The sequence below is a fragment of the Melanerpes formicivorus genome, unplaced genomic scaffold (genome assembly GCF_026170545.1).
Source record: "Melanerpes formicivorus ecotype bairdi unplaced genomic scaffold, bMelFor1.0.p_v2 SCAF_55, whole genome shotgun sequence".
Taxonomy (NCBI): Eukaryota; Metazoa; Chordata; class Aves; order Piciformes; family Picidae; genus Melanerpes; species Melanerpes formicivorus.
Window position 1 is genome coordinate 4153442 of NW_027142407.1, and position 23537 is coordinate 4176978.

The window sequence follows — 23537 nt, forward strand, 5'->3', positions numbered from 1 at the left end:
GGCGATTCCCCGCCACCTGCCCTCCTTCCGGGAACACGGCTGGAAGGCGGCCGCACCAGGCACTCCCGCCTGGAGGAATGGGACCCGCCTCTCCCCTCTGCGGCCAACACCAACGGTAGCAAGCACAGGGGGAAACCGAACAGCGGCGAACAGGCGCTGCCGGGACTTGTATTCAGCAGGCGGCCACCTTGAAACTACACTTCCCAGCAACCCTCGCCCTACTGCTGCTGCCACTGCTTCTCCACCGACCCACCCCCTTCTCAGCCTCAGGCGCGGTCACGTTGTGTTTATCGGCGAGGTCCCGCCTTGCCGCGCGAGCGGTGGCGTCACCCCCGCGAGCCTCGTTCAGTCGGCCGCCCTTGTTGGCGGCGGGGTGGGGGTTGCTTAATATTCATGAGGCGCGGCGGCTGGTTCACTCGCTCTCTGCTTCCCTAATGGCGTTTGCGACAGCTGGGGAGCGGGGCTGAGCCGGGTGCGCGGCGCGAGGGCACCGGCGGAATGCTCCCCGCTGCTACGTAATCCCGCCCGGAACGCGGCGCCGCGCTCCACTCGCCCCCCAACGATCCGCGCCGGGTTTCCGAGCGGCGCTCCCAGCAGGGCGGCGGCATCCCCGGCCCCGCGGGCAATGGAGCCCGCGCAACAGCGAGCAAATGAAGCCCCATCGGCGGACAGCGGGCGCGGGGATCCGGAGAGCAGCTCCCCGTGCAGGAAGAATCAGGCAGCGCCTGGCACGGAAAGCGGCGTGGAACCGTCGGGCGGCGGCGGGCAGCTGGACGGCAAAGGAGTCGGCGGCCAGCGGCGAAGGCGAGGGGTAGCCGGCGGCTTCGCTCCCTCCGCGGCACTGGCGGCCAGCGGGACTCCGGCTGCCCCCGGCGGGGCCGGCAACGCCAACTCCCTGCTCCTGCGGCGGGGGAGGCTGAAGAGGAACCTTTCCGTCGCCGCCTCCTCGCCCGCTGCTGCCCACGCCGCCTCACTGGGCACCCGCAGCTTGGACAGGAAAGCGCTGCTACTGAAGCCACCCCGGCAGCTGCAGCCCCTGCAGCCCCCGGAGCGGGACTGGGTGCGCCGGGACCTGCAGCGGGGCTGCGTTCACGTCTACGAGCGCCACATGAACTGCTACATGCGCCCGGTGCTCTGCACCCTAGAGACCACGGCGGCCGAAGTGGCGGCTCGGCTGCAGCAGCTCGGCCACCGGGGCGGCAGCAGCGTAGTGCGGGTGCTGGGCAAGGCGGGCGCGGCGCCGCAGCCCCCACATGAGCCGCCGGCGGCCTCTGCCGAGGCGCCGCCCGAGCCCGTGGCGGAGGGACAGCGGCCGCAGGCGGAGGAGAGGCCATGGAGCCGGCGAGGGACGCGGCGCGGTCTGGCCGGAGGAGATTACGGGGAGGCGGCCCGGCCCGGCCGTTTGCTACTGAGTGCTAGCACGGAGGAAGGTGACTTAACCGGCGGCCAGCCGAGCCCGGCACCCTCTGACTTCAGCCCCGGGGCACCGCCGGCCGAGTTGTACCTGGTGGGGCCGCCGCTCTCCTGCCCCTCCCTTTTGGGGGAGCTGGGGCCGGCCGGCTCCGACACCGAGAGCTTCAGCCCTAGCGCTGAGAGCGTTTCTGACCGCCTGGACCCCTACAGCAGTGGCGGCGGATCGTCCTCCTCGGAGGAACTGGAGGTGGAACCGGTGCTCCCTGACGGGATAGAAGCAGGTGCGGGGCCGGGCCGGGGCCCCCCTTGCCCCGCGGAGCTGCCCCCAGGGCGGGCAGAGGGGGCGCCGGCGGGCGCGGCCGGCGGGCGGGAGCTACCGGCGGGGGCTGCGCCGGCGGGGCCGCCCGCCTTGTACGTGCAGCTCCACGGGGAGACCAGCCGGCGGCTGGAGGCCCACGAGAAGCCGCTGCAGATCCAGAACGACTACCTCTCCCAGTTGGGCTTCCGAGACCTGTGGAGGGTGCAGGAAGAGGGCATGGACTCAGAGACCGGCTGCCTCATCCGCTTCTACGCCGGTGAGCGGGGCAGGGGCGGGGCGGTGGCCGATCGGAGGGGACGACCGGTGGGTGCTGCCCCTCCGTGGGGGCCGAGACTAGCCCCGAGCATGTCTCCTCTCACAGGGACGGTGGCCCGCGGGTGTCGCTGCGCCGGGAAGGGTACGTGCGGGGGAGATCCCTTGCGGTGATGAGCAGAGTTGCCCCAGGCCAGCTGCCGGGGGAAGCCGGGATGTTAGTGGCGTTCTGCCCCAAAGCTGACGCTGTGCCAGAGCAGCACCCCTCCGCCCCCTTCAACGTGTGGGTAATGGAGGTCGCAATCCTGTCGTTTTCCATTTCCAGAAGCGGCAGTAGGCGTTCATGGTTAATTCTTCCTTAATGTACTATTTTCGCTAACGACGAAAAATGTATCAATGTTGCTGCTGGGGATGAAAGGTTGCCGGCTGTTCGAAGTGTTTGCAGGAAGCCGGCAGCTCACTCACGTTTTAGTTGAGCCGTGTGCTCCGACGTGCTCCGAGACCGCCTGATAACGGAGCCGAGGGCCAGGAGGGCTTGTTCAGAGGAGGAAAGCTCCACGCAATTTTGCTCCTGAATTAGGTTGCAACTGTGCAAGGCACGCAGATTCCTCAACTGAGAACGGTGCATTCCTGCAAACAAAATCCTGTACTTAGCTTTCTGTGTTGTTCGCACTTGAGATCAAATTTCCTATTCGTTAGAGTAGCGGGACTTTGCTGAGAGACCGAGCGACGAGCAAGTCCGGTACTTAGCCTTTGAAGGAAAGGTAGTCAAAACCTTGGTAATGAAAAGGCAGAGGCTTTTAAATGTAGCTTTGCTGTTAAAACTTACAGTACAGAATTTGGGGAGTATTGGATGGAAAAGTTAGCTCCCACGTTGTAATTATGCAATCTTGTGCAGTTCTGGAGAGGTTTAAAAATACCTTCCGTGTCAGTTGAAATGGTTTGTATAAAATACTTAACTGTAATCATGGAGCTCTTTGGGTTTTAACTGTCTAATCCATTTTTCCAAGAAGGAGAAATTGTTCAGTGTCCAGCTAAGCATTCAGATACCTTGTAACTTTTCCTGTGAAATAGATAGATATGGTACCCAAAGATAAGGTCATGCCAACAAAGTAGTAAATGCCATCTATCCCCTTGCTGGGTTGGCTGAGCAGAGTGGTCCTTTGCTGAACCACTAGAATTCAGTGCTTTAGCTCTGGAAAATACAGAGATGGTTCTCCTGAGTGAATTCTGCTGAATGTCAAATAGAGGTGGTGTTGGCAGGGTGGGAAGGAGAGCAGTACACTAGATAAGTGTCCTTCTTTATTCAGAAGAGAATGTAGGAGTAGTGGCAAGTGGTCAGTTCAGCTGTTCTTTGGGTTTCTTGGTCTGTTGTGTAACGACCCCAGCATAACAAGTGCAGAAGTAGTATTTATTGAAGGGATTGACATAAACAGGTTCGATATGTTGGGTTAGAAAGGAGCTAAAGTATTTTTGCAGATGATGGAGTTCCGCATATTTCCGTGCGGTGCTGTAGATGGTGGACGCCAGCAGGTGATGCTGGAAGAGATGTTGCTTCTTTTATTTCCGATCCCACCATTAATTGGGGATGCACAAATGTGTTTTTGAAACGGGATAACTGTGTTCTTCCTTTCCTAACAGCATGCATTGCAAAGAAAACAGAGTCAGAAAACAGACCTGAGCTTTACTCACAGTTAAGCCCATTTGCATATAGTTTTTAATGCATTAAATAATGTTGATTGTGGATGTTCCAACCCTGTTTTATTTCAGAGTCTCAACTGGATTGCTATGGTAGCTCATGCATTTTGGACTTCCTTGTACAAAACTACTAAATGAATGTGTCTCTATATGCCTGCTTAGGATTAAATTAATGCAGATTTCTTATGCAAGTTCATATGCTAAGCAGTATGCTTCTGTACTTCAAAAGTGCAGTGTTTTTGAAAATCCTTATCTCTTTGAATGGATCTGTGATCAACATTTAGAACACCTGTGATCAGGTGCTTGTAGCAGGAGGATTGCAGCATCTAACGTACCAGACCAGCCAAAACCAGCTAAGAAACTGGCATGTAAACATACTGATTTTATGTAATGGTCTTGGCAAGTTACCTCTGCTTCCTCATTTTATATATGTACACCCATGTAGACTCCTGAAGATTAAAGAGAGGGAAGGAAAAAACCACTTAAAAAGAGTATGCATCAAATTAAACTGAAAAGAGGAGTGGGTTTTGGTCCCCAAATTAAGGTGTATTAATTAACAGAAGTACTGGTTTTCTAAATGATCTTCCAGGATCATACACTACAGAAAGCTTTAAAACAGTGATTTCTTATTTGCCTGGGACTTCGTTGGTTTAAGCAGCCAGCCTTGTCCCAACGGATAGTGAATCACTAGCATCTCTATCCCTGTAATTTCCTGCAAGCTGTCTCAGTAGGATTTGGTGATCCCAGTCTTGTACTGATGTGAGAAGGCATAAACCTAGTCTGGATTTATTGCATTGCTTCTATAAAGAATTCTTTCACCTAATCCTCTTGGAGTGGAGAGAGAAGAGAGCCCAGTGATGACTTTTGGGCTTTTTTGTTTCTGGGGGGAGTTTTAAGACTGGAAGATTATTATACTGAAACTTAACAGTAGACATTCCAAATAAGATCATACAGCCAGGGGGTTTACTGTAGGTTGGTAATCTCTCCAGTTGTGGAATCTGGAAAATACAAGAAAATTGCTGGGAGAACTGCAGATTTTTCTGCTATGACAAAACAAACATTCTGCAAATGAAATAATATATATATAAAAAAATAAAAATATGCAGAATTCCTAATGTAAAAGCCCCCCAGAGTGTGGCACTAGGAAGACAAAAGTGCTTCTTCTGTGTTGCCTTGGTTTGTTCCACAATGTGGTTAGTGCATTTTTATTTTGGTATTTCATTTTCTTACTGTGAGTGTGAATGTAGTTGATTTCATCAGTCTCTTGACTCTGACCATTAAACAGATAATGCTGTTGCTAAAACAAAATCCTTACAGCTGTAAGGGTCTGATCCTACTTCTTGTATCATCAATTTGAGCAGAATTGGACATTAGTGACTGGTCATGCACGTAAACTTTTCCCTGTTGAAATCTATTTCAACAAAAGACCTCGTCCTTGGAGTTTGAAATGATTAATCTCTACTTAAAGGATATAGTTAAATAACTTTCTGCTGAGATACTATGTTACTGTGTTATAGAACTCTATAAGAATCCGTTGTGCAATTACTGTCATGATATTGTCGCTGGGAGACCGATTAGGTCAGACTTACTAAACTATTCCTAAAACCATAAGAGTGGCTGTGATCCAGACGGCTTTTCACAGACAAGTTATACTATTCCTTATTGCTTTGTAAAAATTTTTGTAAAGCTGAGAGTTGTCCCAGTGACTTTGACCTCTGTGTCTTTGGAGAACAGGTCTTGGGAGGAATGGGTGAGGTAGCTAGGGTTGTTCAGTCAGGAGAAAAGGAGGCTGGGGAGTGACCTTCTCACTCTCTGGAATTACCTGGAAGGAGGTTGTAGCGAGGTGGGGGATGGTCTCTTCTACCTAGTAACAAGGGATAGGACAAGAGGAAATGGCCTCAAGTTGCAGCAGGGGAGGTTTAGACTGTATATTAGGAGAAACTCCTTCAGATTGTATATTAGAAGAAACTGAAAGAGCTGTTAAACACTGGAATAGGCTCCCAGTCTCTGAAGGTTTAGAAGACGTGGTGCTAAGGGACATGGTTTAGCACTAGACTTGGTTGGTAGATAATGGTTGGACTTTGTAATCTTGAAAGATCTTCTTGAAATTATTTTCTAATTTCTGTGTAGAATGAATAATAAACTACTCCACCCATCTTGTAGTTCTTACACTGCAAAACTAGTTACTTGTTTTGAAACTTCAGATTAAAAAAAGGATTGTGGAATCCTATCCAGTGCTGTGTTCTGGAGCATCTGTGTGTCAAGGAAGCATGAGTAACATGACCTTAAAGAGTCTTTCTGTACAATGGATGTTTGAGGTGTTTGTTGCTTTCCTACTGAAAGGTGAGGTTATTTGTGGTTCTGGCATTTGGCTACCATTAAATTCTCTGTTCTTTGATATGACAAAGGCTTTTGCACTTGCTGGTGTCATCACATATATCTCTTTTCAGTAGATGATTGCCTGTAGGCAGAATATTAAGAAATGCCAGATGTAATTAGGGGTGTTAATTTTGCAACTGGCTGTCAGATTTTATTTGGGAAGAGATGCTTTTTGCTCATGTGACCTTTTCAAAGGCTGTGAGGAGAAAACAAATCTAGCTTTGTTCACTACGAGTGTTGCTCTGTCCGTTATGTAGATAAGGGGAGAAGATCTAGTGTCAGAACCAGTTGCAGCCATCTAAGCAATTGTTAGTTTGCCTTTTTTAAAAACAAATGAAGAAAACAACAACAAAAAAAGCCACTACACTTGGTAGTTGGAGTAGCTAAGACTTCCAGCTATGTGGATGGAAACTTGGTTTTAGATGCTTATTCTTGCATAAACCCATTGTAGGACTGGCAGTGCTGAGCTTTGTGGATGGAATATGACATATATTGAGTTACTAGCTACTTGTTGTGCTGCTTGGTGAATAACTCTGTTCAGCTATTTAATACATTGGTAAATTCTATTTAAGGTGACCAAGTACCATTTAAGGGAGGAAAACCTACTTCTTAACTGAGGGTGGGAGAACAGCTGTGCTGTAAAGAGCTGCCTGTGGAGCACTGACTTAGTTCTGAAAACCAGTATCTTATTTGGCATAAAAGAAAATAATTCACATTAGTGTGAATGCCTGCATTTTTTTAGCAGATGTGATGTGAAAAAAGGTCAGGAGATATCTCTCTGAACTTGTCTAAAACTGAAAGGAAAAACAGTCCCTCCTAGGGCTGCCATTATCTTGATTCCTCCCTCCCCCTGCTTTTCCCCCCTTTGTAATACGACTTGGATGTACATTCCTTTGCTTTGTAATCACTTGCGTTAGTACCTCCTGCAAAGAGAAGTAATACCTAAAACTTGCCACTTTGGGAAACTCACGTTTCAGTGACATAGTTTGTCTAAATCCAAGTGGGATTTGGTAGGACCAAAGTAGTGAAATTTTTAGGCCTGTTCTGCAGGAAAGTTTAAAATGGCTTCAGTGCCTTTGGCTTGCTCCACCTGCTCTTGAGCATAGCTTGTCTCCTTGCAGTTGGAATGGGGTCTCTCTAAGGTAGGCAACTTTCAGGGTCTCTGAGGATGCATCAGCCTCTCCTTCTGAGCGGGAGGAGCTGTGCAGATAATGCTGGAATGCTGGTGAAACCACAGCTGAGCTTTGGTATGTGACAGCTGTTAAGTACACTGGCTTTTGCAACTTCTAAAATCTGTTGTACTCCTGGCTAGAATCTATAATTGAAGTATGTGTGAAGTACCAACACAGGAGATAGCAGTGTGATGTACATAAGAGTTACTATATATACTAAATATGTAGTACCTAAATTTGTACATCCAGGAGCTGAATTTTCTCACTGCTGCAGCACAGAATGCAGCAGCCTCTTTCCCCCCCCTTTATATATTTCCATGCTCTCTTTCCATGTCTTACCAGCCATTTCCTTAAAGTTTTTTGTTATTCCAAACTCTGCATAAACATCCTCTTGATGGTGGAACTGCTGATACACCTTTTGTGCAATTAAAGCATCTCTCTGTTCTGTTAGGACACTGACAGACTGCTATGCGTCTAAAGCACTACACGGTTCTTGGGAAGATAATGCTAAACAGTAAGGAAAAAGACAAGTTTGTTTGGAACAATGTCAGCAACTGGTAGGTGCTTCTTAAGCACCAAAACTGACTTTGTAGTTTTATAAAACAATATAAGGAGAGATTTGTTATTTCTCTGGAAAAAAATCCCACATCTGAAATACTATATCTGAGAAGGTCAGCTTGAAAAGTGTATGCATACAGAAATCTATAGATAGAAGCTTAGAGACAGAAATTCTGAAGTGTGTTACTTGTTACACTCAGCTTTTTAATTTGGATGGAATGTGTACTGTACACACTTACTGTGCTGTGTTGCTTCTGTGGGAAAGGGGTTTAAAGGGTGGGCATTTTGAGTTAACTACTTAAGGTCTTCATATCTTGATTTATTAAAAACCAAAACCTCATAAAGACTGAATTTGTATTTGCGTTGGATAGCACAAGGAAAGATAATTTGAATTAGTTTTCAGCACTTTGTTATTTCACTGCTTGTGGAATGGGACACACTGGCATTTTAAAGCAGATAGATCTGTGCAAGGTATTTGTTTTCAGCTTCCCTCAACACTGTTTTATTGCTCTATTTTAGAACTTTTGCTCCATTGAGCACTTGCACTCTGGGAGGCTGTGTATCTGAAATAACCTTGTAATAACTTTACTCTTTGACCTAGAGAACTGGATGTCGACTTCACCTATGAGGGTTTTTTTGTAAGTCTTTTTTTTGTGTGTGCAGATTGAAATGGAATAGGCTTTGATGCTTGGAGTCAGTGCAGTTTGTGTGGGGAAACGAAATCAAGTACAAGTGGTGAGGTGGAGTGTATTAGTCTCTTCTGTTTAATAAGCATCACTGCCTTGGCCATGCAGTTAATTCCAGCTTATTTTTTTACCCATCTGAAAGGTGTTTTCTAGAAATGGAACCAACTTAAAGTCAATGAAAACTGAATGTATTGTAACTTTTACATAGAATTACATAGAATAAACCAGGTTGGAAGAGACCTTCAAGATCATCACGTCCAACCCATCAACCAATCCAACCCACCTAAACAACTAACCCATGGCACCAAGCATCCCATCAAGTCTCCTCCTGAAAACCTCCAATGATGGCGACTCCACCACCTCCCCAGGCAGCCCATTCCAATGGGCAATCACTCTCTCTGTATAGGACTTCTTCCTAACATCCAACCTAAACCTCCCCTGGCGCAGCCTGAGACTGTGTCCTCTTATTCTGGTACTGGCTGCCTGGGAGAAGAGACCAACATCCACCTGTCTACAACCTCCCTTCAGGTAGTTGTAGAGAGTGATAAGTTTGCTTAGATTTGACTATAAGACAGGATTTCTGAAACACTAGATATTTAAGAAACTTCACAAGATGGCCATGTCCTCACTTCTAAAACCATCAGTGATATGTTGCTTATGATAATCTTCCTTGAGATTGCAAACCTATGTTAAAATTCCACCTGCATGGTAATGAGAGAGTATAGACTTCAGGTAGTTTTTAAGATCTGCAAATTTTATGTCAGATTTCTTAGAAAATTCTATATTTTCAGCTTGATGCTTTACTCAAATGCCTCATTCTTTGTGTATCATCTGTCCTTCTGACAGCTTTTGGAAACAGCTGGAGCATTACCTTTTTGGAGGGAGTAATTTTAATGTTTTTCACTATAAAGCAACTTACATTTGTAGATTTTAATACTTTTTTTTTTGGTAATTTTCCCATCAGGCTGCCATTTGCCCAGTATGTTATACTGACAGGTAAAATTTCCCCAGAATAACTAGTGGCAAATGCTAATTGAATATTTTTTCTGTTAAACACTGAAGCCATCTTAGGTATTGGCGAATTTTAAACTGAAGTATTTTTATTTATGATGTATTTTTAATTTACTGTATGTGTACTATGTAATAAAATGTTACATGGAAAGAATAGTCATCACTTGCCTGTTGGAATGCAGCAGCTGTCCTAACAGTAGAGTGTTTTGTGTGGCTTGTAAATGAATACCAATATTGTGTCTTGATAAAATTCTCTTCAGGATTTCAGGTAGGCAAAATTAAGAGCAAAACCCCATTTTCTGTGGTGTCAGTGATGTGACACACCCACTTTGGTGTTTGCTTTGCAAAAACAAAGCACTGGCAGTAATCCCCTGTCTGTAAGCCATCCTCTCCTCACCCCCTGCTACTGTCACAAAATCATTTAGTGGCGTAAGTTGACAGTCCAAATTATTTATGCCAGTTGTGACAATCAGGATTCCATTTGCTTCCCTGTTTAGCTAAATAGCTAGTCCTGATGCCTCAGACTTTGTGCTCCTTTGGTTGTGTTTAAAATACGTGGGAGAATGGCAGTGTTGCAGAATCTTCTTGGGGTGTTTGCACCCCCCCCCCCCCTTCCCCCTTCCTCCCCCCATTATGTAGCGGGCAGAAAATTCTTTGAAGAGCATTGCATTTAAAAATTAGATCTGTTAAATCAGGAAAAAAGATCTCCTGGAGTGCAGAGTCATTCAATTTCACAACATGGCATACTATTCTTTGAAGCTTTTTCTGTCGATGGGGAAGTAAAATTTCTTCCAGCTGGCTTTGACTTGTTTGGAGAGATGCTGAAAATACTCATTGCCCAACTAGCGATGTGTTCCTCGGTTTGACAGCTAAGAATAACTATTTACATACTGATGTACTGTACTGAGTTTCAGGGGATTTTTCTCTCCCAATTTTATCTTCATTCTCGATGTAGAAGGAAAATGAAATTGTGTAAGTGGAGAAGATTTTGAAAGTTTAACTAAACACTTAGTTGTTGTGGGTGAGAGGTAGCAATTTAGCTCTTTGAAGGATATTAATTGTTCCTGGTCTTGTCCAATGGCAATGGGAATCTTCAGACCATCATCACTAGGCTCTGAATTGCATTCAGAATTCTCAATACCCCATAATAGCCACATGAACCGGTTTCTCTCATCTGCAAGCACTCCAAGTGCCATGCCAACTTATTTAAATAAAGACAAAACAATGGGCCTTGGTCCAAGGGGTAACTGGAGGAGGAGCTGGAATGCCTTTGAAGTTCAGGACCCTAGGCTGTAGGTGCGATTTACATAGACCTCATTATGTAATCTGAATGCAGTTTTTCTTCCTGTTTGTTCGATTTATGAAGCTTTGTGTCCACGGAGAAAGAGAGGTAGTAAGACCTGTAATTAAGATAAGTAGCAGACCACTACTTTTCTGAATGCGTGCTCTGGTGAGGAGAGAATTTTAGATGCAGCATTAGGGGTAGAACAAAACCTGTGGTTCAGGCACCTTCAGTCCTTGAGAATAATACCGACTCCTTTCCTTTGAAAAAGCTGCATGCTTCTTTAAACAATAACTATGCCCAGTTCAACCTATTTGTTTTAAAATAAATGGTACAGAAAAGCTTGAAGTTCTCCCTAGCCATGATTCTGCTTTTATGTAAGCTGGTCTTTATCTAAGCAGCTCTCTGATCAGTTTTAAAGCTACCTTGAAACCAGTAATTTCTAAGTGGACAGTGAGTTTTCTGATCAGAATTGCTTACAATGGAATTTTGTTGTGCTCAGTCAAACACTTTTTCTTCCTGTCTGATCCTCCCTAATTTTTTTTCAGCAGATAAGTGGTAGCACTGAGTTTGTGATAAGAGCCTTGCAAGCAGCAAAGCTATGCATGCAATCTACTTGCTCGTGAGATGATTGGTGAGGTCTACCAGTGATGACTTATCACCAGTTATTTTATAATTATTGACTGAAATTGTAAGTGATGGAGGCAGCATGATTTCCCTTCTACTGTGCACTACTTAGTGGGACAGGCAGACCTCTAGGGGACAACAGTCTCTGTTAGCAGTCATGTTATTTATGAGACTTAATTATGCCTGAGACAACCTAATGTTGTATGTCACAATTGGATTTCATCATCTGTGTCTATTTGCTATCATACTATGAAACTCAGCTGTTGGAATAAATAAGTTGAAGGCAAAAACTTAAAAATGAAGTTGTAGAACATTTGGAGGAAGGTTAGTGTGTATAATGTGCTGAGATTAACAGGCTGGGATCCCTTGGTTTGTTCTTGTACCAGTATTACCTAGCTGCAGAGGCTAAGACGGTTCGGAGGTTGCTTAAAGTGAAATTTATTATCCTGTATGTGTGGGAGATGGAATTTAACATTTCAAAAACAACAGCAGGAGCTTGTTGAAAGCTGTGTACTATGTAAGTATATGACTTTTTTTTTTCTTTTTTTTTTTTTTTTCTTTGCTTATTTTTGGGTGGTGTGTTTTGGTTTTTTTTTCCTTCCATCTGCACTCTCCCCACCCCCTCCTGTTTCAGTGCTACAGTGGAGGATTCTTAATGTACTGTCTTGGCACAGTAAAAAGCTTGGAGTTCATAGTGTGGTTTTGTGGATTAAAATGTCCATGATTAGAAGTAGACCTGAGCTTACATTCTTTCAGCACAAGCAGTTAACAACTTCTGTCTCGGGTGTTGTAGCTAATAAAAGAAAGGATTGGCTGAAAATTACACACTCTGAACACTTTTCAGCTCTGTGAAGTGGTTGTGTTATGTTGGTTTTTTTTTCTTTTGTGACATGAAATTCACGTCCCATGTCTGTAATAACCAAAATAGAATGCATAGTCTGTATCTTCCCTGTGAATAAACTGAACATTGATATGATGTATCTCAGAGTATTAAATGCAGAAAGCATTTCCATCTCATAACTTCCAGAACCATGATATGATCTGTAAAACTGTATTAATTCCTCTTAAGATTGGACTGTAGCACTGAGAACTGCTTGGTCTGGGTCTCTTTAATCCTCTTAACCAAATGACAGTTTTAATTCTTGCTAATTAAATTACATGAGAATGCATTAAATTATTTTACTTTGCTTTACAGATTCTATTTTGGAATCATTTCTTGTGAGAAAACTATTTTGATTATTTCTTCTATGAGTCCATGTGATAAAATACTGTGATTTATTCTTTTTCCTTCATAATTGAAACCTAGAAAGAAAATCTGTTGTTAGTATCAGTAGATATTGTAGCACAAAGATTAAGATGCTTTATAGCCTGCAGTGGACTACGTGATATTCCTCGTGTCAGTGTCAGAATTTGTTTCTCTGGAGAAAATGGTCTATTAGTGCCTGGGGTATATATTATATCTAATTTGGAACACTGGGTGGGGTGTGATCCTTTGTATAGTGCTTTGTATGGAGCGTGAGCAGCTTCGGTAGTTCCTGCCGCTTCATTTTTGCGTTAATAGGAAGCGCATTTTGAGGTCCTGTCAATTAACTGGTATTATTTACACCGTGGCAACAGCAGAGTGTAGATTTGTCACTGTGGTTGTGAACAGCACTGTTACGAGACCGTCAGCAGATTGCAAAGCATAGATCAACAACTGTAGATCCTTTTAGTCTAGAATATGCAGCTAAACTTACCCTCCCCTTCTCCCTCCCTTTCTCCCCCTCACTTCCCTCCCCTATTCTCTCCCCTTTCCCCTCCCCTGTAAGTCAGATTTCTGAGTGCATTTGCTCCTTGCTAGTTATAAAGGGAGGGAAGGTAGCACAGTTGGAAAAAAAAGTAGGTTTTGTCTGCTGTAGTTACTCTTATTAATGTGCATGCTGTATTTTTATTTTCTTTAATTTATTATTGAAGACAGTTGAAGTGAAGAGGATTTGAATGCAGATACAGTGGGGTTGAAGTAAAGTCAGGGGTTGAAGTTACCAAGGCAATTACAGTTGTAGCTTGCTTGCAGGTGTCATGTGTTTCCCAGCACATGAGGAGCCACAGTTTAAAAAAACAAAAAAGAAAAGAAAAAGTCAAGCACCACGGTTTTTCTCAAACTAGCTGATGAAGGCTCTTGCCTGCAGGTAGAGCTGTGCTCTGTCACCATCATCAGCTCTGCTGGATGCTGGCAGAAGCGTGGTGGTGACATCACCCTGAGGAGAAGGGAGAAGGTTAGGCAGAGTCACTGGGCTGCTTGTTCTGCACAGGCACTCAGGAAAGGGTTTCTTTCGTATGCTGTCTAATAGATTCAGCCTTTTATTTTATAATATAATTAAATAACCAGGCCTTTGTGCAGCTCCTGAATTCCTTTAATTTAGCGGCAGTACAGAAGCTGAATTCAGAGCATTCATGGGCCTGTACTATCTCCCTGACTACTTGCCAGGTCTATTCATGCTGTTCTGAGTGCAGGAAGTTCTCACATTCATGCAGGGCTGGGAGGGGGGCGTGGGTGAGAGGCGTTGTGTGGTTAGATTTTTTTTTTCTTTTTCTTTTCTTTTCTGTTTTTTTTTTTTTTTTTTTTTAAGCAAGGGAAATAGTTATAAGGAAAATTCTTCAGCGATTCCCTGGGACCAATTTACCAACTGTTAATCTGTGAGTAAATAATGGGAACAGTTTATACACTTGGCAGCTCTTGAGAAAGAGCAAAGAATCATGAGAAGTTCACAGTCCACAGCCCCAAGATAGCTGAATACTTTGGTATGTTAGGATTTGTCTAAACAGGGATAGGCCAATACTTTTTTTTGTTAGCACATGCAATCTTATGTCTTCTGAAGTACTGAATTTGAGGAAAGCTTTACTCTGGCATATGGGAGCTGGCTGCTTACACTGAACTTGCTGAAGTTAAATAATTTTTTTCTCTGTTTGGGTTTTAATGCTCTGGCCAACACATCTTCTTTTACAGACACTTAACTAATGCTCTTTCAAGGAATTCTACTTGCTGTCGAGTGAGGGGGAATCTGGTAACAATGGCTTTCCTTTGGTTTAAGGAAAGGGTAGAGGTAGGACAAGAATGTGAAACAAAACTGAGAAAGCATTGACCAAATCAAAGCAAGTAGACGGGAAGTACAAAATGCTTTGTGAACTTAAGCATTCATTTCACTTCCCAGGAACTGTCTGTCCCACATCTCTAATCTGTGGTATCTAATCTTTAGAACTAGAGACCACAGTGACAGGCTTAATTGACATGTGTAGAGTGCACAGGGAAAAGGAAAGTGACTTCTGAGTGTGGTTTTTCTGCTGGTACAACTGATGGATTGAGAAATGTGTAGCAATCTAGGCTATGTCAGGTATTCACAAGCTGCATTTTCATCAAAACAAACAGAACTGGGGTTGTTCAGACTTTGCTGCGGAGTTAATGTTCACTTGTAAACTTGTGCCTGGATCCTCTGTTGCAAATTGGGAAGAAGTGCTTGAGAGACTGGTGGGTGTATACCATTTGGAAACTGAGCAGGAAAGTCCATAGCTGAAAACTTTATGTAGACAGGGTAAGCTATATGTAACATGTTCCATCTGGGAACTGAATTGGAGGTGGGGAGCCCATCTCTCTGGCTCATAGGGTGCACTCAGTACATACGGTTATGCTGGAATACAAAAGTTACAACCCAGTCCCTGTACCAGTACCGTTTCACAAATACCTTTATAAGATTCCACCTTTAATGGGATCCTGGCATGCATAGCACTTCATGATTCCTCTCCTAGGAGACTTAATTTTACTGTGATGTTTTCCTACAGCTTCCTGTTCTCTTGTAATTTCTGTCAGGAAAAGTATCGCTCTTGTACTCTGACAGTGAGTTTTTGGACTCTCTTTGCCCTTTTCTGTTTCTGTCCTCTAACTTGCGAGTGTTTAGACATCAATCTTTCCATGTCTCTCTAAAAGTGTTGTGAATGAAGTAGCTTTTTTCAGGTGCCATGGTTTCTGGACTTGCAATGTTAAGAATGTTCATGTGTGGATTATGGCACATTACCACACGTGCAACTGTGTAAAAGCAATGCCAAATGTCTGGATTGTTACATTTTGCATTCCCAGCAAAAACTGGGAAACAAGGAGTGTAAAATTACTGCCATTTGATAGCCTCTTCATATTGCCTTTTTTTTTTTTCCCCTTTAGAACTATGAGTTTCAATCTCTGGTTTGTATTACAAGTAGTGGTGGTGAAAATCCCTGTCAGCTTTTGCCTTTTAAAACAATTTACCATTTCAATCTATAAAAGTGCTGTGATGGGTTTGCTTTTTACAGGCTTCTATAAAAGCCTTTGCCTATATGTAGAAAAGATTTTAATTTCTTCAGAGTTTAGAAAGTAACTGAACTTATTTGTGAATCCAATTTCATAAGACAACTATAAAGTATGGAAACACATGCTTGCTTCAAGGCTGGTTTTCTATATATATATATATATATTGTAACATCTTGTTTAGGAAGGGGCTGGATGGGGTGGTTTAGTTGATTAGTTAGTGTTGGATGATAGGTTGGACTTGATCATCTCCAAGGTCTTTTCCAACCTTGTTAATTCTATTCTAAGTCTTCAGCAAAATGAAGATAAAAAGCATTAGTTATTGCACATGTTCTTGAGTAGTGGTGGAGGAATGTCAGTTGAGGCAAGGCTTGCAAGTCAAAACTTCTGTTTTAACAGAGTTTTATTGCTTGGAAATGAGAGCAAATTATGGATCGATGTTGGAGCAGAGTGGACAGTGGAGAAGCAGAGAAAGTAAAGAGCAACTTGACTTGTTTTAAGTTAGCTTGTTTCTGCTTCTAGAATATAAAATTTTAAAGAAAAGGTAACTGTATTTTAAAGTCTAACTGTTGTAAGAAGAGAGCTGTGCTCCATGGAAAGTATAATTCCCTTCCCATTTCTATTACTGTAGCATGTTATGATGAGTCAAGGGCTGCTGTTGCAAAATAGAATCTTTGAACACCTGTAACTACACTATTGCTCCTCCTAGCTGTAAGAGTTGAGTAGATGAATGCTCAAGAGTCACCCTTTGTCCTTTAATGCCAAGTCTTTGTTTCTCTTCTGGCTTATGTGAGTTGAACATACGCCATAAAATGCTTCATGCAAGATAGTGCCGCCTGTAAGTATCAGTCCCCATAGGACTGTGTTGTGCCCTTGGCCTTTCTTCTCTGGTATGAGGGACTTAACCACACAGGTAAACTAGCAGTCATGCTAGTGTGGACGAGCTTCACACGTAAAAATCTGCTTTTTAATGAAAGCCACTTCTTTTGTGTCTCATTTCCTTACCATCAGTGCTGTAGGATTTGCTCTATTGAAATACGCCTTTCTAAGATTAAACTTGTCAGTGTGTGTTGAACAGAATGTTGTAAGATAGTAATTAACGCCGTAGTCGTCATGTGAATGGAAAATATTTCCTATATATCTAGATACTTAAGAGGATAAAATTAGGCTTTGGAATTTCTGTCTGGTCCTGTTTAACTGAGTCAGCTCTCAGACACACTTCTATTATGGTAATAATGGTTATCTGCCATTGTTTTACTTGTAGTGTCGGTGCTGCACTGTCCTTTGCAAGAGTGTAATGTGCAAGTCTGGGCAGTCAGAGGTTATGTTGTTCTGTTCTGTCATCCAGCAAGTTTCCATCATTTATTCAGTTCACTTGTGAGTTTATAAATAGTTGTGGTCGTTGTGTAGCACCTTTCTTGAAAATGTTTTAATACTTCAGACCTTGGAAGTTGGAAGGTACAGCATTATAGGCCTATATAAATTCACTGTTCTTCAGTGCTTGCGTTTTATGATGAGTATAAAAGATGTTGATCTAGCTGGGACGCCATAACATCTAGAATTCTCATGCCCATACATGTTGTTGTGGGGAAAAAACCTGTAGGCAACTCTAGGGGATGTACCATGTTGTCTATCTGTCCTTAGAAATCATTTAGGAATGTTTCAGGCTAGATGGTGAAATCTGGGGCATTCCTTTCCCCTCCATATTGCTGAAAATTGTGAGCTACATTATTTAGCTCATACATTTCTCCCATCTTAAAACTATGGGGGGAAATGCTTAATTGCTTTTTTTCTTTCATTTTTGTTGTTTCATCTCTACCAATAAACATTTCTCAAAAAGAGGTAATGCTGACTTCTTGAGGAGTTGAATTCTACGGGGGGGGAAATTGTTTTTCAGTGATTACCTGTGAAAGAGGAAACACGATGGTTTGACAAGGCAGTGGTAGCCACAAGCAAGGTAGATTCCAGATGTTGTTGAAGTGGGAGTGTGATAAGCAAATAGTCTCTCAAGGCTATACATTCTGTTCAGCTTTGCTGCAAATAAAAGAACCAAAGTCTTTGTACCAAGAGTGCTGCAGTGCAAAGTTCATTCTGTAGTGAAGCTTTTCACCTGCTGTCGTGCAGTTGTCTAAGGCAGTCAAGCATTTTTCTGTTTTAACTGACATCTGTCCAGAAATGGGTTCAGGTTGTAAGTGTTAGCACAGCTGTTTGCTGTGGCCTTGATGTTGGAGCTTAAAGTAGTTTGCACTAGCTAGTTGCCAGGCTAAATCATCTAAAACTCCAGTGGTCCTAAATGTCATGTTTTAATAAGACCTCTTGTTAGTTTCTAGTCCAGTACATGATTAATTACAAGAAATCATTGGAGCGATATTCCGGACTCTTAATTTGCTGATGAATCAAGTTGTTGCTTGAAGGAGTCAGCTTTTTCTTTCCTTTCATTTCTGCCTGAAAAAACCCTCCAAAATGTTGCAAATGTAAAGATTCTAAAAGTAAAATTCAGAAGGAAAAAAAAAAAAAACTAAACAGGAGGAGTTTGAAAAGCAGAAATAAAGAAGAAAAGTACAAAAATACTCTACCATCTTTAAGCTTTATTTCTGCCTGGCTTCATAACAGGCTAGGTAAACACCACTGGTGAAGTATGTTATTCTAATTTTTGTGCACTTTAAACCTTAATCAGAATTCAGAGCGTTGCTTCCAAGCTCAGAGGCAATTATCTAGATTACTGAGATTAAATATTTGTGATTGTTGGGAGTTTTGCTGCAGCTTTTTTTGGCTCTGTGTACTTTCTACTGCAGAAGAAAAAACCACAGTAATAGGCAAGGGCATTGCTGTTGTGATTTTAGGGACAGGCAGGGCAATGCAGAGAACAAATGCAGAATTTCCTGTGGGAGAGGCAGTGTAGGCTGTTCTGCCATCTCAGTTGCCCTACTGCCTGTTTAAAAATCACTTATTTGTAGTTGAATAAAAGAAATAGTTTGGTGTTTTTTTTGTTGTCCTTTTTTTTTTTTTTAATAATGCAGCTGGGTTTACAACAAGAGAAGGATTCTTTTGTGTGTGTGTGTGTTGGGTTTTTTTTGAAGTTGTTAAAATTTCTTTTAATTGAAGAGATCTTGCATACTGTCCTGATCTGCTGCTCTTGGAGGCTCTGGAGTCTGTCGCTGTTTGCACAACTTCAGGGAAATCTGGCCCTTGAGAGTCAAAGGGATGATCTGAGCTGCATGAGAATGAAATCTTTTGCCTTTCAAGGAATTTCTGTTTTGAAGACTGCACTTGTGTTACATTTCTTCTAGAAAACTTCTTGAAGCAACTGTTTTCTTAAGGCCTGGGTTTAGGTGGGATGTTCTGCTCAAGTCTCTGGATTTCCATTAGAAGGAGTGCACATTGTCTTATGCTGGGTTAAGTAAAATGTATGTGATCTGTAATCTTTAAAATGATTGATAGCAGAATTGTGTGTAAAGGCTTTTTTAAAGTTAAAAAGTGTTTTTCCTTTCTTTCCTGTCTTCAGTTGTGGTGACAGGACTTTGTTTCAGAATTGCCTTGGAGGGGTGCCTGTTGTTAAGCTCTGTGCAGTTGAGCTTGCATGTTTGCATAGGCCTGATGCTGCTAACTAGAGCATGCTGCTTGTAGGGTTGACTTCCATAGGCAAATTCTTGTTCAGCAGGCATCTCCTTTTTGCAACATTGGTGTATTTGGGCTACAGAGAAGTACTAAAGTAAATGACTTCATTACATGCGCTTGTGGACATCTTCTGCATAGCTGAAGGAGTAGCTGTGTCTAGCTGTCCTCTTGTGCACGTACATTTTGTTACCAAAAAAGTTCAGTATAAAGAGAACTGCAAAGTCAGATGGCACTGATGTGACATTGCTTTTACAATCTCGGTTTTGGAATGTCTTAACAGTTTGCCTTTATCTCCAACAGTTGTGGAATTCTCACATGCTTCTAACAAGCATTCTTAAATGTGTAAATATTTATATGACATAAAGTGGGAGTGTCCTCCTATGCCTTCTGCTGCATAACATTCAATCCACCTAGTTACTCTACATGAAGTATGATGATTATGTTATTTTAGCACTAATAAATCAGAAGCTTTAAATTCCAGGCTCTTTCATGTTAGTTAATGTCTGGGTGCTGAAAAAAGGCAAGTTGCGTGCGGTTCAGTGACTAGCTCTTGTCAGGATACAAAAGGACAAAGCTAGAACACAACATTCATAGCGTCTTTATGTTCCAGAACCTTCTGTCAGCTAGACCTTTTTGTGTAGGAATCATAAAATGTGTGTAAAGGCTGCAGATACAAAACTTGCTTTTTAAACCAGAGGAAACTGCGTCAGTGTGATGGGCAAAAAGAACGTAATGTCATAGTACCATAGTATCACAGTACACTAGAGGCTGGGAGGGATCTCTGGAGATTGAGTCCAACCCCCCTACCAAAGCAGGGTCACTTAGGGTAGTCTGCACAGGAATGCATCCAGGCAGATTTTGAAAGTCTCTGGAGAAGGAGACTCCCCAACCTCCCTGGGCAGCCTGTTCCAGTGCTTTGTCACCCTCACTGCAACTTGTCTTCTTACTTATAAGAAATTCATCAAGGAGGAAGTTGATCTTTCCTTCTCCTCCCAAGTACTGGGTTGTCACCTTGCACATCAGGTTTGCTAGCGTGTTATTAGTGTTTGGAAATCTGTTTAACTCTGCAGAAGGCATTCTTACTGTCAGTGTTTCATGATGTCTCATGTCTAAAGAAAAGATTTTTTCCAAAAATTTTAAAGGACAAAATTTAAATTGTCATGTGGAGGAATCTGAAATAAATATGACTGCACTTCTCAACACAAAAATGGAAGGTTAAGCCTGGATGCCCTATCTTGCATAACTTCTAAAGACTTAAGCTCCAGGCATAAACAAAGCAATCCATCCTGTTCTTCTCCAAAGAAGCGCTTGGTGCAGATTAGAGAATTGCTTTAGGGTAACTTGCACAGTGCTGGTAGTATCATGTTGACTATCTACTGGCATCCTCCGGATCCAGAGGTCAGTAAAAAGACCCATAAGTAGGAGAAATTGGTATGCTATTGGGAGGCTGAATAAAAGTAAGAATTCTGCACTGTTACGACTTGGTTCCTCCACTGTGCAGGTGGCTAAAATGTTTGGAAGAAGTCTTTTTGCTTTGTAGTGTGTGTTTGTTTTTCCTGCTAAACCCTTTGAGAAAAAGTTTCTTCTGGCCTGCCTTGCTGAAAAGGAAAGCAGAGTACAAGACAGAAAATTACACTGCAGGAAGTAGTAATCTCTTTCAGATTTTTCTAAGCTCTATGTTTGAGCTAAGTATCTGGGTGGTATTTTGGTGGCATGGGGAATTTTTTGGGAGAGATTAAAAAAGCCTTGTTTTGGTTAGTATTACCTTGCTGAAGTTGATGTAAAATGCATCAGCTTTTGTAAGTTGACCAGTTACTAAGTAGTATTGCTATATAACTAACTGCCTTTGCAGCAGTTTCGTTGACATGCAGATGAAATGCTCACAGAGAGTTGACTTCCAGAGTAGGAAGTGCTAGCTGTCAAATGTGAATTTTGAAACAAAAATTAAAAATGGGTGGTTGTTTTTATGCTGATCAGATGTTGCTGTACTTACTCAAGCACTGTTGAATCTATTCTGTGCTGTGTGTTCTCCCAGATGCACGGTTAGATAGAAAACAGCTTGCTTGGCTAACGGTCCAACAGGATATTTTGGGCAGATGTTGTATCAGGATGATTTTTTTTTCTTTCCTTTTTTTTTCCTTTCCCTTCATTCAGCATACAGACACTGTTTTGAAAGAAGCTGGGCTTGTTTGTTTAAAGTGTTGCTCCAGAACTTCATAACAGAACACCACTCACCACTCCAGGACCACACTTGCCAGCCCTCCACCCTCACGACTGACCTTTAGACTAGAACCAAAATGAATGGGTGGTGGTTACCTGTTTGTTCTTATGCCAAGAAGGAAAAACATTTAAACATAAAGATGTGGGGGTGGGGGACAGATACACTAAGAGTTACAGAAAAGATAAAGGGATGTGTGTTATGTCATCTCTTTTTCTTCACCAATCTCCATTATGAGCTCTATTGCAAAGGCTAGAAGGAAACACTCTCCTAAGGCAGTATTGGTTAAGGTGTTCAAGAAAGCTTCGGTGGTGTGATCCCCTCAGAAGTACTGCATATAGTGCTAGTTCTGAGTCTTCCTTGAATGTGTGTGACTGTTGTAGAAAAGGAGTACCTCACGTAATTGAGAAGGCAATTTAATAAGTTTCTGGAGGGTTACTTTTTACATGCTAGCAAAATTGGGGATGGTTTGATCTAGACCTAAAAATCTAAATACAATCCAAAACTCAAAAGTGCTTTTGTCCTATCACGTTGTTTCAGCCACGTCTGAACTGAGAGATAGGAGACCTTATTGCTGTCTACAACTACCTGAAGAGTGGTTGTAGTCAGGAGGGGGTTGGTCTCTTCTCTCAAGCACTGAGAGAGTCGTTTGCCATTGGAATGTGCTACCCAGGGAGGTGGTGGAGTCACCATCCCTGGAGGTGTTCAAGAGGGGATTGGATGTGGCGCTTGGTGCCATGGTCTAGTCATCAGGTCTGTGGTGACAGGTTGGACTCGATGATCTTTGAGGTCTCTTCTAACCTTGGTGATTCTGTGAAATGTAAGCAAAAATAAATGTGATTTGACTGTGGTGCAAGTGAAGGTATGAGTCCAACAGTCTCCAAGTTTCTCATCTACTTCTTGTAATGAGATTTTTTTAAATTAGTCTGCCTTGGAAACAAATGATTTGTGCAGGAGAAAAGTGGGCATTAGTTTGAGTGTGTTATACTGGCTCATAGGTGCTAATGTCCTCTTGTAGTGCTGCCCTACTTTGTTACATTTAATCTCTTTCTCATTTAAAAATATGGTTCTCATTTTTTTTCTTCCTGCTAGAGAATAAATGAATTGGACATTACTCTGCTGTCAGTGGGATGAGTCTTAAGCTATTAAAAGTAGCTTGATTGTCAGGTAAGGATTAGCAAACTCTTTCTTGAAGGAAAGACTTCAGAGAAGGACATACCTTCTTTGCCCAGCACAGCAGTCAAACTAACTCCATGCTGAAGAAATGAAGAAAAGCTGTTGGGGCATAAGCTACCTCAGTCTTAGGGTTGTGCTCCCATTGAATTACTTGCTTTGTTCAGCTGTGGTCCCACTGTCCTTGCTTGTTGGTCTTATGTGAGTTATGTATCACTAAGACTGTTTGTTGCTGCATGCAACCTCAAATCCAGTTGGGCTTTGTCTTTCCTAATGCCATCCCTGCAGGGCTGGGCAGTATTTCCCCAGCTCTGCCACCTTTCTTGAGCTCTTCTGCCCTTCTCAAGTGACTGCCAAGGAATTCCACTTACTGGTACTTCTTCCACAAGCCAGAGTCTGTTTTCTTGAAGTTTAGGGTCTGTACTCCACTGCTGGTCCTGCCTTAGGAAACAAACTACAGTGTTTCAGTCACTATAACCACAATTACTGTTGATTGCTTGTAAACCCAGCCTGCTCCTCTTGGGTAAACAGCGTATCAGGCAGGTAAGTGATAGGAGTGTGTGTATTGAAACTTCTCTGAAGTGACTGAACCTGGGAAAGTCAGATTTCATAGGAGGTCATTTGTGAGTGTTATGTCACTGTTTGAAGAAGCAGCACTGACAGCATTTCATTATCAGATTTGCTTGTAGAATGTTTCTCTTTGAGTTCTAGTTACTGTTGTAGATTGACTACATCCATTTAGCAGCTCACTTCTGCTCTGTTTCTTTTTGCTGTATCTACAGGAAGTAATTGGTGAGTAAGGTCACTTTTTGCTTA

At 42.8% G+C, this 23537-nt stretch overlaps 1 protein-coding gene across 1 annotated transcript in view; it reads left to right on the top strand.

The window, feature by feature from the left end:
• The first annotated feature begins 371 nt into the window (after window positions 1-371).
• PHLPP1 (PH domain and leucine rich repeat protein phosphatase 1) overlaps window positions 372-23537 on the top strand; it is a 146465-nt gene continuing 123299 nt past the window's right edge. Inside the window, exon 1 of the mRNA XM_068161014.1 lies at window positions 372-1988. Within this exon, the coding sequence (XP_068017115.1) occupies window positions 626-1988 (1363 nt within the window). The 5' untranslated portion in view covers window positions 372-625. The remainder of the gene's footprint in view (window positions 1989-23537) is intronic.